General features: G+C 47.2%; 1 protein-coding gene across 1 annotated transcript in view; it reads left to right on the top strand.

Moving 5' to 3' along the window:
* The first annotated feature begins 381 nt into the window (after positions 1 to 381).
* Positions 382 to 14,640, top strand: part of SBSPON (somatomedin B and thrombospondin type 1 domain containing) — a 28,146-nt gene continuing 13,887 nt past the window's right edge. The window contains exons 1-2 of the mRNA XM_012496055.2: positions 382 to 794; positions 12,740 to 12,934. Coding sequence (XP_012351509.2) covers positions 581 to 794; positions 12,740 to 12,934 — 409 coding nt within the window. The 5' untranslated portion in view covers positions 382 to 580. The remainder of the gene's footprint in view (positions 795 to 12,739; positions 12,935 to 14,640) is intronic.

The following is a 14,640-nucleotide window of genomic DNA, read 5'->3' on the forward strand; positions in this document are numbered from 1 at the left end:
CCACTCTGTATTTGAATGAGCTTTCCTGGGCGAAGGTGGGGTGGCCCGCGCAGGGTGCTGCTGAGACACATTTGGTGCACATCGAGTGCTCTTGGTCTCATGGCTTTAGAGTGAAAATGCCCACTCGCTAATGTGTCCCCAGGCGTTAGAAGTACAGTTTAGAGCCAGGAAATGTGGCCTCCCCGGCCGGGCTCCTGGCTACGCCCCGGCACCCCACCCCGCCCCCCGCCCCGCCAGCACCTGCTTTTCCTCTCCCGCGCGCCGGAGGTCCCCGGGCTGGAGCTGGGGCGCGAACTGGCAGCGGGGAGTGGGTGGCGCCGGGACCGTCGATTACGGGCGCGTCCCGGGAACTGCAGCGCCCTCCCCACCTGGGCAGGGCAGCCCCGCCACCCGCCCGGGCCTCGACGGGCGCGCCGCCAGGGCTGGGGAGGGGCGGCGCGGAGGGCGGGGGCCGGGCGCGGGGCAGGGGCGGGCTGTGCCTCGCCCGCCGCTCGGGCAACTCCCGGGCGGCGGCCAGCCGAGGAGCAGAGCGCTTGCCCCGGGGGTCTGTCGCGTTGCAAGCGCCGCCGGAGCCCTGGCAATGAGGACCCTGTGGATGGCGCTGTGCGCTCTGGTGCGGCTGTGGCCCGGGGCCCAGGCCGGCTGCGCCGAGGCCGGGCGCTGCTGTCCCGGCCGGGACCCCGCCTGCTTCGCCCGCGGCTGGAGGCTGGACAGGGTCTACGGGACGTGTTTCTGCGACCAAGCCTGTCGCCTCACCGGGGACTGCTGCTTCGACTACGACAGGGCGTGCCCAGGTGGGTGGCCAGGCCGAGGGTGGGGCGCCGGCCGTTCGCCTGCAACCAACCGGCACAGGGCAGGGCGCTGTGCCAAGGACCTCAGCCCCTGAGCCAGGTGTCCTCCAGCCCCTTCCCTCCTTGTGTTTCAGCCCCTTTATCCCCACCCATCCCCACCCATCCCCACCATCGCCATCCAGGTACGCCCGGCTCCGTTCATCCTAGGGTCTCCCAGTCCCCTCCTAGACATCGAAGTGTCTCCCCACCCCCAAGACAGACCAGAGCCCGGATGGAAGGGCTGGATCCCGCTGTTCTCCTGGAAGGGAGCCGGGCGACGAAATCTCCGACTCAGGAACTCCAGCTGGATAGGGCCACCTCTGGCCGGCAGAGATGGCACTGACAGATAACGGGCATGCCTCTGGGCCAGGCTCCACCACCTTCATTCTGTTAACCCTCGGGGATCTTTGGGGCTGGTGAGGGCTGATGAGGGCAGAATTGTGTAATCTTCCCACTTTGTGCCAAGGGCGTGCTCTGGGAAGGTATTAATACTTTCTTCTGGAGAGCAAGGTCTTAAAAATCTGAAGGTGTCCTCATCTCTGGACCCCAAAATGTAGCACAGCCTCTTTCTCCTAGGAGGTGTACAGTATGTTCTTGGAGTTTAATTTTCTCTATACAGCATGACAAGGATTTTATCTCGAGGTCCCTATTATGTTGTAATCTTGCTGGTTTTCCTTTAGGGTCAGTCTTTTTCAACTTTAAATTTCCCACAGTTTCTCACAGTTCCTCGTCCCTGTAAGGGCTCAATAAAAGCTGGTTTAATTGGATTAAAAGATAAAGGAACAAATGATGAGTACAGCCCTGAGGAACAAGGTGTACCTGAGAGAAGCCAGCCATGGAAGTAAGTCGCCCTGCTCCTGTTAATCACATCATCCCCAAAGCCACACAGATATTAGGGTTCGAGCTGAAGGATCCCGATGTGTGGGAGCCTCAGCATTTTCTGGGGCTATGCCATTCCCTGGGCAACCGGATACCCAGTGGCAGGGAGCACCCCTCCTGCCTCTGCGCTGTTTGAAGAGGGCTTCAGCCCGTGGCCAGGCCCGATGCTGAAAGAACACAGTCGAAAGCATTAAGATTTTTTGACCCTGGTTGAAAGCTAATGATTTACCTGTGAATATTGATATTCTTTTTGATAAAGCTTTTTGATAAGCTTCTTTCCCTTTCTGGCTCTAAGGTCAGAGTATTTTACCACTAAAGTAAGATGGAAGAGTCAGCTATTTAGGAAATGCAGTGCCCTTGAGCCAGGTGTCTCCAGCTTCTCCTCACAGCATCCTAAACTGTCGGCCTCATTTTCCTGCATAACTCAAGCAAAGCCTCTCTCTCATGAGGGGCTTGCGTACGTTTTAAAGGTAATTATGGAATTCCTGTGACCCAGTTAATGTCCCCTGATCTGTGGTAAGCGCAGGGATAGAGAAGTGACGAAGATGCAGTCTCTGCTCTCTAGGACTTTCTACTCTAGCTGGGCAACCTGTGCAAACCCCTGTTCGACACACTTAGCACTGAAATAGGTGATCCAGGAGCCGACCTGGAAGGGAGCTCTTAAAAGACCCAAGGAATTCAAGGAAGACTCACCTGAGGAAGTAATGGGCGATCCTGGGCCTGGAGAATGAGGAAGAGGCCTGCTGGAGGAGGGAGAGGCAGGCTGTAGGAGGGAAGCCCAATGTCACAATCCAGCAGTTACTGTGGGCATCACCTGCTTGTGCCAGGCCCTGTGCTAGGCCTTGAGGCCAAAATGGTGAACAGGACAGATGCTGGAGGCAGCCAGATCTGGAGAGATTCAGGCACATAAGAGGGATGAGGAGAGACAAGGCAAATGTCTCGAGAAGAACTTGCTTTCTAGTGAGACCTAACAGTGCTCCAAGGAATTGCAAAACCCTCAGTCTCTATTTGGTCAAAAAGAAATTGCTTATTTTCAGTCTAGGCGGTAGAATAGTGAGACAAAGAGCCTATGGTTTTGGAGTGGGGATTTAGTGGGTAAGTATGGAAGCGGTGAGACGGCCTGCTGTCTTGTGAAGATCTCAGAAATCACTGTGTGTGCCCCAGAGAAGAGCTGTGAGTGGGGGAAAAGGAGATGGTGTCAGATTGAATTTTAAAAGGAGCATATTCTGAAGCCCTCAATACCCTGTGGCAGAGTCAACAGAGGACCTTGCAGGCCTATAAGGAAGCAGGTGCGGGACTGAAAAGCTCCATCTTGAGAAATTCTGTGTCTGAAGTTTCTTGCGAAGGGAGGAGGAAAATAAAGACAGTTGGAAGGTGGCCACTTGGTGGGACTAAGCCTGCCCTTCTGAGGGTGAGAGCAGAGGGCCCGGAGCCGAGAGGCCCAGCGTGCTCAGCCCTGGACCCGTGCCACAACCATGCCGACTGTGGCTCCCGGGCAGGGCGGCCACCGCCTGCCTCCCGGGCTCAGAGCTGACCTGGCAGCTGGAAACTGGTTCAGGGCAACTCCTGGAATGCAGCCTTCCCTCTCACAGAGTCTAAGTCTCAAATATTTGTTTTTTATTTGTGATTTTTTTAATCCCAGAAGTAACCCGAATGCCTCAATTTTGCCTCTGAAGTCAGAATCCTGGGTTCAGCCTTTACCCTGGTGCCATTTGGCTTTGTGACTTTGGAGAAGTCACCCTCGTGGGGCCTAAAGTACCTCATTAAAGGGGAATGATACTGCCAGGCATCAGTGACTCATGCCTATAATCCCAGCACAGTGGGAAGCCAAGGCAGATGGATTGCCTGAGTTTGAGACCAGCCTGGCCAACATGGCGAAACCCTGTTTCTACTAAAAAGACAAAAATTAGCTGGGTGTGGTGGTGCACCTGTAGTCCCAGCTACCCAGAAGGCTGAGGTGGGAGGATCACCTGAGCCCAGGAGGTAGAGACTGCAGTGAGTGAGTTGTGATCATGCCACTGCACTTCAGCCTGCGCCACGGAGTAAGACCGTGTCTCAAAAAAAAGTGGGGGCAGGGGAGATGAAACCACTGTGTGGGACTGTGGAGTTGACAGAAGGAGGCGACGCCTGGCAAGCCCAGAGCACTGCACCTGGTATGTGGTAGACATTTAGGTAGCAAATGTGCTGTTGGTTGGCTCTTAGCACTGGCGGACAGCGGAGAATGTTTTATTTGATTAAATATTTACATCATAATTTTCTGACAACATATTGCTATAATTTGTATTCATTAATATTAAATCATAAGTACATTTTATTCAACTCACACCATGTGCCAGATACTTAATACTTTGTCTCATTTAATCCTCCCAACAATTTTTTTTTTTTTTTTTTTTTTTCTGAGACGGAGTCTCATTCACTCTATCACCCAGGCTGGAGTACAGTGGTGTGATCTTGGCTCATTGCAACCCCCGCCTCCCAGGTTCAAGCGATTCTCCTGCCTCAGCTTCCTGAGTAGCTGGGATTACAGGCACCTGCCACCATGCCTGGCTAAATTTTTTGTACTTTTAGTAGAAACAAGGTTTCACCATGTTGGCCAGGCTGGTTTCAATCTCCTGACCTCAATTGATCCACCTGCCTTGGCCTCCCAAAGTGTTAGGATTACAGGTGTGAGCTGCCATGCCTGGCCATCCTAACAATTGTTAAGAAAGGCAGGTCAGGTCCACAAACCCATATGACAATCCCAATCTAAAAAGTGCTAACATTTTAAAGCTTTTTCGTAACTCATTTGGTGGCAAAAATCTCACCTGACTTGCACTGATAGAAGGATATTGATAATCTTTGTTTATATTTTGCCTCAAAAATATTAATATATTTTGCAAGGATCTGCTCCAGACCCTGCTGAGGAGAGGGGGACACCCCAAATAAGGTACATAGACTGTATTCCCTTTCTAAGATCCAGGAAGTCCTGAGTACTGAGACTGAACTGCCTCAAGCATTTGGGAAAAGAACCTGGTGACCTATACTAGCATTTTTACAGACAGAACAGCTAAGGCTTTCCAAGGGTTTCCATTACTCAAGCTAACACCAATGAGCAGAGCTGAGATCTGAAGTGCCTGATTTCAGACTGCCAATTGCCACATATATTTGCCAATTTATGGCTACTACTTATTCCTAGATAAATCAGGTTTCAGCATCTTAGAACCCCCACTCTATACTCATAGAACCATTCTGCCTCTTAGACTCTCTTCTTTTCTCTCTCTTTTTTTCTTTTGGAGATGGGATCTAATTCTGTTGCCTAGGCTGGAGTGCAGTGGCGTGATCTCAGCTCATTGCAACCTCCACACTTCTGCTTCACAGGCTCAAGTCCATCTTCCCACCTTAGCTCCCTGAGTAGCTGGGACTACAGACATGTGCTGCCAAGCCTGGCTATTTTTTGTGGAGATGAAGTTTCCCCATGTTGCCCAAGCTGGTCTCCAGATCCTAGGCTCAAGCAATCTGCCTGCCTTGGCCTCCCAACATGCTGGGATTACAGGTGTGAGCCGGGATGCCTGGCCCTCTTTTCCTTCTTACCCATTATTTTACCTATTGTTGCTGCCTAAAGCCTTTTTTGAGTGATATTACATTCAATGTGAATGGAAAATATAACTGAGTCAGTGTAACTAAGCGTGCTTTACTTCTATTCCTTCTGATTTTTTCATCTTGATAAATGCATTATTATTGTTATTACGTGGCTAAGAGATGAAATACTGGCATTTCTTTTTCTAAGTAAAAAGACTTTTTTTCTCATGTAAAAACTAAAATGTTATTGAATCTATACAGTTACTAAACTGTCAAAGATATCTGTTCTGGAATGATCTCAGGAAATCTCCTTATGATGATGGCGTGAGTTTCAACACCAAGGGAGCATCACAGCTCCCTTCCCACCTCCACTAAAAAAGGGATGGAAAATTCTCCACTGGCTGTGCCTTACCAGGGATGGGGCAAAGTAGAGTAGGGGAACAGATCCAAGTTACCCTGCCCTGGAAAAACTTCTTGGAAAACTTGCTTATGAGGTGGATAACACCCCAATCTCTAATTCTCCAGCTGAGTTCCTAGAATTTGCATTTTCTAAGATCATAGAACAGTAGTTGCATTAGATCATTGATTGGCAGCTTAAGGAGAGGGTAATAATTAACCCAAGTGAAGTAGGACAAATATTGAATAGCCTATATGGGCTGGTGTCTTCTCCTAGATTTATGGAGAGTCTAGGAAACAAACTAGCCAAAGCCTGATGACATCATATCTGGAGGGAAAGAGGGACCATGCTTGAAAATATGGGCTCCAAACTCACCCAAAGGAAAGATGCCAGAGTCTACGATGATTTAGAGAGTTGAGGCTTTACAGGAGCCAGAACAGTCTGAGAGACATTGCCTTTGTCTTTGAAGAAAAAAAAATGAGTGGGGCCTGACTGGAGCCAGTATTCAAATGGACTTGACTTAGCAGAATTTGGCTGCAGCCCTGGGTGAGCAGTGAAGGAGGGTCAAGTTGTTAACACTTAACATTTACGCCATACCAGGCAATCTCCCAAGCACTTCACAGTTATTAACTTACTTGGATCCCACAACCCGCTGATGTTATTCTTCATTTTGGTCTCATTTTACATACGAGGTAAGCAAGGCACAGACAGGTTAGGTAACTTGTCCAAAGTCACAACACTAATAACTGGTGTAGTGAGATTTGAACCCAGGTCATCCAGATCCAGAGCCCATACATCAAAACATGATGTTTTTCTGCCTCAGAGAAATGAGGTCTTATGAGAAGCAGTGTGCTTTGTGGGGGAGGCCCCACATAAACACCAGCAGAGTGAGCAAGGCTTCTCCCTCCATCTTCTCGGGGCTCCTCAAGGGCAGAGTGTGTCTTGCCTGTTTTCATAAGCTCCAGTGGCTACCATGATGCCACTTAATAGTGTTTGTCAAAAGAATGTGAGCAGTTGTCCCACCCATCCCCACCAGGTGATGTTATCCATGGCTTCAGACGACACTGCCATCCAGGGTGTAGCCACATTTCCTTTATAAGAGATTTTCCTTCCTTTACTATAAAATATATGTTTGTTGCAGAAAATTTGGAAAATACAGAAATGCGCAAAACAAGAAAACAACTCACCTGGAAACCTGTTACCCAGAAAGAAAAAGTACTATTATCTTTTTTATTCATATCATTTTTTCCCCTGGGTTACATAGTGTATAAAATTCTATTTATCAAATGACGCAGCCCATGTCATCTTGCTAGTACTTCAGGAACTAGTCCAGTAAATGTCTCAAAAGAAAAAAAATCCCTTTGGGGGCCAGATAACATGGTTTCTGCAAGAGGGGGAGAAAAGTCTTGATCATTTTATTTGAGCTTTCTGAAGGAGTAATAGGCACTTGGGGAATGTAGTATCATTTGGCTTTCAGAGAAGTTTGACAAGGTTCTGCTGAAAGAGGAATACACATGGAGAAAGAGAAAGGAAGATGATGGCCGGCCACGGTGGCTCATGCCTGTAATCCCAGCGCTTCGGGAGGCCGAGGTGGAAGGATCACCTGAAGTCAGGAGTTCGAGACCAGCCTGGCCAACATGGCAAAACTCCGTCTCTACTAAAAATACAAAATATTAGCCAGGCATAGAGGTGCGCTCCTATAATCCCAGCTACTCGGGAGGCTGAAGCATGAGAATCGCTTGAACGCAGGAGGCGGAGGTTGCAGTGAGTCGAGATCGCGCCGTTGCACTCCAGCGTGGGTGACAGAGCAAGACTCCGTCTCCAAAAAAAAAAAAAAAAAAGAAAAGGGAGATGATATATATTTAAATTTGTGTCACTATGAGGTGTGCATGTGTGGGTGTTGGGGGATAATAGGGCTGTTTTATTTTTCTTCCACAGAATGTGAAGAAACAATAGCTATGCATAAATGGGTACTGCTGTGGGTACGGTGTAAGAACATTTCCTTAGGAATGATTAGGACTATTTGAACTTAACAATGTGAGGGAGAAAGCACTTGTTTGTGGGTGGCCTTAAACTTTTAGATGGCAAAAAGCCAATAGGCAGGGCTAGATTACAAAGGAGAGTGCTCGAGTGTCTGTGATTAACCAAGGAGACACCGCTACATGAAAACAAGAACAAGGCCTCACCTCGAAGAAAAAATAGTCCAAACTCTCTTTATAAAATGAATGGCTCTGGCTGTCGGCTCATTTTGTTGCTTTCTGTGTGCATGTATTTGACATCACCTAGAAAAGCATTTGAAAATATATATATATTTTTAAATGACCCTTTGGTACCTGAAGGCTGAGAATAGGGTGTCTTTCTCTGGCCGGCACAACTCCTCGAGCTGCGAACAGACCTGGAGAAAGTCCAGTGGTAACTCCTAGATGAGAAGTGCCTAGAAAGATGGGTCCAAAAGCGGCAGACATGACCTTGAAGAGTCTGGCTGGGAGGAAAGGAGACCTCCCCAAACCATGAGTGGCACAGACCATGTCAGACCATGAGTGGCACAGAAAAGGTAAGCATGGATTTTTTTTTTTCACCATGTTCTGAAATTCTTGAGTGAGGGAAATTTGGATCAAATGAAAGGAAATGCCATTTTGTGCCACAGATAATAAAAGTAAAGAAGCTTGTTACTTTCAAATGTGGTCCTGGCAGGAGATATAAATAGATCAGAATGGATCTAAAGGACTTGCAGCTGCCAGGAGAAGCTTGGACCTACCTGATCTTAAGGCACAGAAAACAATGCTCCTTCCGATGGACACCCTTGGGGCCACTGCTGCCAGGAGAGCCCAAACTCTGGGCCAGGCTAAGAATTCCCATGGGTTTGGCTGTGGGGGCTTCTGATTCGCTCATCTCCTTCCACCCCACTTCCTTCCTTTGCTGGAGCCTCCATCAGTGCTTTGGCTTCTAACTAATAATATGAGCAGATCAGAGTCTGTTTCTTTTTTTTCTTTTTTTTTTTTGAGACGAAGTCTCGCTCTGTCGCCCAGGCTGGAGTGCAGTGGCGCAATCTCCGCTCACTGCAAGCTCCGCCTCCCGGGTTCACGCCATTCTCCTGCCTCAGCCTCTCCGAGTAGCTGGGACTACAGGCGCCCGCCACCACGACCGGCTAATTTTTTGTATTTTTAATAGAGACGGGGTTTCATCATGGTCTCGATCTCCTGACCTCGTGATCCGCCCGCCTCGGCCTCCCAAAGTGCTGGGATTACAAGCGTGAGCCACCGCGCCCGGCCCAGAGTCTGTTTCAATGTAGAACATTATCTAGGGAGGAGGGGAAACATGCCCAATGCCATTTCATTCATTCATTCAATGAATATTATTAAGCACCTACCATGTGCCAAGCACCAGGAATGAAATAAAAAACTATCATGATCCTCAGGGGCATCAATAATAAACACAACAAATGAATATGTAATTATGAATTATGACAATGCTACAAGCCAAGGAACACCAAGCTCTGAGAGGAAATAAGTGTGTGTGTGTGTGTCTGTGTGTGTGTGTCTGTGTAGTGGGGCTGGGCGAAGACTAGAAAAAGCTGGCCAGAAAAAGACTCCCTGAAAAGGAAGTAGGTAGTCTGGGAATTAAAGGGTGAGTGGGACCCAGCCATGCCCAGTGCGGGGAGAATATTCCCAGCAGAGTAAAAATGCGTACAAGGGTCCCAGTGTGGGAAAGAGCTTGGTGTGTTCAAGGGGTAAAGAGGCCCGTGTGGCTGAACTTGGAGCAGAGGTGGGCGGGGAAGTGCAGGTGGAAGTGGAAGGTCAGGCAGAGGCCAGGTCACACAGGAACAGAACCTTGTAGGTCACAGCAGGGAGTTCGGATGTCAGATGAAATCCCAAGGAAATGAGGGAGTCTAAGTCATTTATTCTTTTAAAAAATTAGTGATACATCTTTTAAAGTAATTGTACTTGGACGTGACTGGCTATCTCCATTAGGGCTGTGAAAATGTGCTGCACTCTTGTGTGTGATTCATTACTGAGATATATAACTTATTCTCCTTTGGCTGTGGTAGGAATCTCTGATAACTGGAAAGGTCTTGAGAACAGGGGACCAGTTGGTAAGTGGGCAAGGACTTGATAATTTCTTTCACTCTAAATCTACATCCATTATCTCACTCTCCAATGAGCTGAGAGCCAGGGGTGCCCACCAGGCCTTCAGCAGAGCTTTTAGCTTTTTTTATTTTCTGTCTGTGCTCGCTTCTGTCTCTCTCTCTGACTCTGTTCTTAACTCCTGTATGGTGCTTGAGATCACCTCACAAATAAATTACTTGCATTTAAATCCATGTCTTATGGGCTGCTTCTGGGGAGACCCAACCTGAATATTAGCTTGAGTTTAAACAAAGAAGAAAAGAAAAGAGCAAGCTTTCCGAGCTTCCTGGCATCCATTAAATCTAGGCTTTCTTCTCCTAAAAGGGGTGGATGATGTCATCAAATCCTAACTCTGAAGCAACTGAGAAGCTGTGACAAACTTGGAGTCAAAGGCCACCATGCCGCTCCTAGGTGCCACAGTCTATCGGCTCCATTAACAGCTGGTGAAACTCAAGTGAAGATCGAGAAGGCCAGATTGTAAAAAGAATATTTTGATATGCTGTGAATAGATGTGAATTAGATAAGCTAGTGCAAAAGGGGATACGAATACTATTGGAATCGTCCAAAAGGAAATCTGTGTCAGGCAGCCGTAATAAATGACTTGTAATAAATCTGTCAGAGGTTTCCGTACTTCCCCTAACCTCCATGACCAAAGATCTCTTGTGATCTATGATGGCTTGCAATCCAAATAATCAAAAGTTCACAAGCTAACCAAGAATAGAATCTTTGGTGCAGAATAGGAATAAATACTTCTTAATTTATTTAATCTTCCAACGCAAAATATTTTGTGAAACACCTTTTTATTCCTCTAATTCTGAGTGAGTGTTTTTTATTTTGTCTCATAATGAAGCTATTGAGATGTCATTGTTCTGGATCCTACAACTTTCTGATTCTCTTTATGGAGCTTTTAAAATCATGGATTGGAAAAACAGGATATAGTGTTTTGCTAGGGACAAACTTTAACGAATAGGAACAACTTGATGCAATGATTGATTCTGTAATTTTGAGGACTTCAACTGTGAGACCAAACCAAAAACAAGAAGCAAATACTAGACAAGAGACACATATGACGATGGAATCCTGAGAGGCTGAGTTCAGTCAGAAAACCCTCTCCAGTGTCATCTTTTACCATAAGGACCAAGTCTAATTCAAGGCCATATTACTAAGTTCTGAGTTAATGCTATGGCAAAAGTGTATTTTATAGTGATGTCCAGATGTTAATATTTGAAACAAGTACATTCTTTTGTATGCAATATTTAGTATTGTTCAAGCCCAACACATCACAGCAGGACTAGCTAGACTCAAGGCTGAAGGTGGAAGAAAAGAGGTATTGAAATAATGAAGGATAGAAGGAGTCCTTCTCAATCAGCTCGCAGCCTAGGGGATCTCTTTAAATGCTTTTTGGTTCGATGGGCCAATGAAATTATGAAATCATGAAAATAAAAAGGATAGGGCTAACAAGAGCCAACAAAAGCAGGAAGTGACCTGTTAGTGTTTTTCCGAAAGATGTATGCGTGGCAGATATTGGGAATGAACTGTAACGTGGCTTATTCTGGCTTCTTTAGGTAGTTGACATGTGATACCTGTGGGCATTTAGTTGATGAATGAAAGCGTGTTTTAAACTAGTATGGAAATTTTAAAATTACTGACATGTTTATGTTGCATGAGACCCTTTTTATGTTGGGGGTAGCTATGCGCTGCCAAATCACATGTCCTCCAAAAACCATGAGTGCAGAAGTTCAAGTCAAGCTCTCAAGGAAGTCAGAGTGCTAATTCTTGTGGGAAACACTATGAATTGGAAAGTGTGAGGATGATAGGAAAGTGGATCACACTTCAAGGGGAAAAAAATGTTTGGCATCTAGGTCATGGGCATGTCTTCTGTCTTCTAGTTCTTTCCTTTTCTTATATTTAATTTTAAATCCTGAAATAATTCAATTTAAAAGCTGATTACAGTCTGAGACACATTAGAACTTTCAATGAGAAAGTTAAATGTGATGCCATATTGATTTTATGGTCATGGTGAGGAAACTGCATTTTTAAATTACATCTTCAGATTTGGTAAGTGGACTTCACAATCAAGGAAGGAGAATGGCTTTAGTTGTCCATCAGGGGAATCCCAGTACGTATTGCTGGACTCCAGGGAGCAGCCCAGTGCACCGCTGTCTGCTGAGAAACCAGCTGAGCCCCACGCCGACCAGATCGTATGGAAAAGCATAGACCAACAGCACAAAGAAGACTCCAGGGCCAGATTCTTGGCCTGACTCTGCCTCTTCATGTGTGACCGTGAATACTCTTTACCTCTCTGGGCTCTGGTGGCTCATCTCTAAACTCCAGCCCTCATAGTTCATGAGTCTACAAGCCATGGAGAAAGAAAATAGAATAAACAGGAGAAGCTTAAAGTATAGGGGTCCCTGTGCATGGCCCTAAGCCCTGTTTCTTATGAAGACACATTTGCTGAGAAGAATTGACCTGGGTACGTGATGGGATTGTTGGTGGGTGAAGTACATTTTCTTTTTCATACTTTTTGTTTATGTTGTCTGTGATGAGAATGTCTTGTTATAATAAAAATGTTATGGGCAGGGGCAGATAAAGTTAATATCAAGGAAAAACAAAAGCAAATATCTGATCTCAGCCCAAGGAGTATGAGAAATTCCCCTGAAAGCATCCTTCTCATCTCCTTAGGTGTGTTTCCCTGGGTCAGACCCACATTTAGGATCCCAGGGTATCCAGCTGCTTCTAAGGGGTACCAGGTTATCAATTCACCATCAGGGTGGGCAGATGGAGTCAGTGTCAACTGGGACCTGCTGAGGCTTTGTGTGTGTCTCCTGATACAGGGCCTGGGGCCAGGCGAAGTTTACATGGGGCTAAACTCAGCTGTTTGTGTTGGCGGGAACAGCCTGGCAGCCTGGCCAGATTTACTCAGGTGAGCATCCTATTGTGCTGTTTTTCAGCTCGCCCGTGCTTTGTGGGGGAATGGAGCCCCTGGAGTGGTTGTGCAGACCAGTGCAAGCCTACAACCCGTGTGCGGAGGCGCTCGGTGCAGCAGGAGCCTCAGAACGGTGGGGCGCCCTGCCCACCCCTAGAAGAGAGAGCTGGCTGCCTGGAGTACTCCACCCCGCAGGGCCAGGACTGCGGGCACACCTATGGTACTGATGTTTTCATGGTTGCTGCCTTTGTTATCTGTGATGACTTTTTGACCACTTCATCCCATAAAAGGCCATATGCTGTGCCGGGAAAGTTCCATGCACCGCAGGGAGTGGGATGGGCCAGGCTGCCCAAAGTAGATAGGAAGCTCAGGAAATGCTTAATAAAGGAATTATGGCCAGCTGTGCAAATGCCTCCCTTTCCCTCACTTCCCTTGGTGTGTTTTATAATTCGATGGCCCATTCTCATTGTGCATGGACTCAGTAATGAAATAAACCGCATGCTTGTGGTTTTGAGTGAACTCAATCAAGCTGGTGATAAAGGACTTTAGATGGGAGGATGACATTTCACACAGCACAGTAAGTGTCCAGGAAGTATAATGCTATTTCACCTTCCACTGCAATTCTTGTTTCATTATGCACACTCACACATGTGGGAAAATCGTGGAAAAATCACAGAATTCTAAACAATGATAAAGTGATTCTTTTATTATTATTATTATTTATTATTATTATTTTTGAGACAGAGTCTCGCTCTGTCACCCAGGCTGGAGGGCAGTGGCATGATCTTGGCTCACTGCAAGCTCTGCCTCCCGGGTTCATGCCATTCTTCTGCCTCAGCCTCCCGAGTAGCTGGGACTACAGGCGCCTGCCACCATGCCTGGCTAATTTTTTGTATATTTTAGTAGAGACGGGGTTTCACTGTGTTAGCCAGGATGGTCTCAATCTCCTGACCTCGTGATCCGCCCGCATCAGCCTCCCAAAGTGCTGGGATTACAGGCATGAGTCACTGCGCCTGGCCTTTTATTATTATTTTTTAATGATTCGTTTTACCTGCCTCTCCTCTCAAGACTGGATTGGGGCTAATGTAATTTGAAAAGATCACTCTGGTTTTGGAGTGGCCAATAGAGGGGCCAGGAATCGGCTCATTAATGAGCCAGAGACCATACAAGGCTCACAGAGAAATAAATGAAAAAGCTGATGTGTTGATCTGCATTGAATCCAATAGGGCAAAACACTGACTTCTCAGGATAGCAAAAACCCTATGTTTCTCATAGGAACATGGATATTTCATGTCAACACAATCCTTGTCAAGCCATTTTTTTCCTTCTTTTTTTCCACACACAAATATTTATTGAGAGTCTACTTGATTCCAGGTGCTGGGCTGGCACTGGGGTCACGATGGTGAGAAAAGTTGATGTGGAGCCTGCTGTCAGGTAGATCACAGCCTAGTGAGAGGGGTGCAATCATCAGATAATCCAGGGAATTAATGGATTTACAGCTGCAGTAATTGGTGCAGCTGGTAGCAAACGAGTGAGAGGTGCAGGGAGCTCTCAGCGGGTGTAATCAGGTGATTCCCCTCAGTCTCGTGGGGGAGGAGGAGGACGGGCTTTCCTGGAGATGGGGCTGAGGTATGCCTGCCAGGCAGGCAGACTAGTGTGGTTAAACCTGATGGCCAGGTGTAGAGGGTTTGAGGGATTTGGGAGCTGATCAAGGGAAAAGCTGTATCCATGAGAGGCAGTGGCACAGCGAACTTTACTGGGCAGTGCTTGGACAGGGCTGCATGAGAGGGGACGTCCTCACAGCATGAGACTGTTCAGAGGCTTATGGTCGGCTGTGGAGGAGGGCACAGCAACTCCTGGGGGAAAGGGAGATTGGAAAGGGGCCTTAAATGTCAAGGTGAGGTCATCTGGCAGCACGGTGGGGAG

The sequence above is a fragment of the Nomascus leucogenys genome, chromosome 16 (assembly GCF_006542625.1).
Source record: "Nomascus leucogenys isolate Asia chromosome 16, Asia_NLE_v1, whole genome shotgun sequence".
Lineage (NCBI taxonomy): Eukaryota > Metazoa > Chordata > Mammalia > Primates > Hylobatidae > Nomascus > Nomascus leucogenys.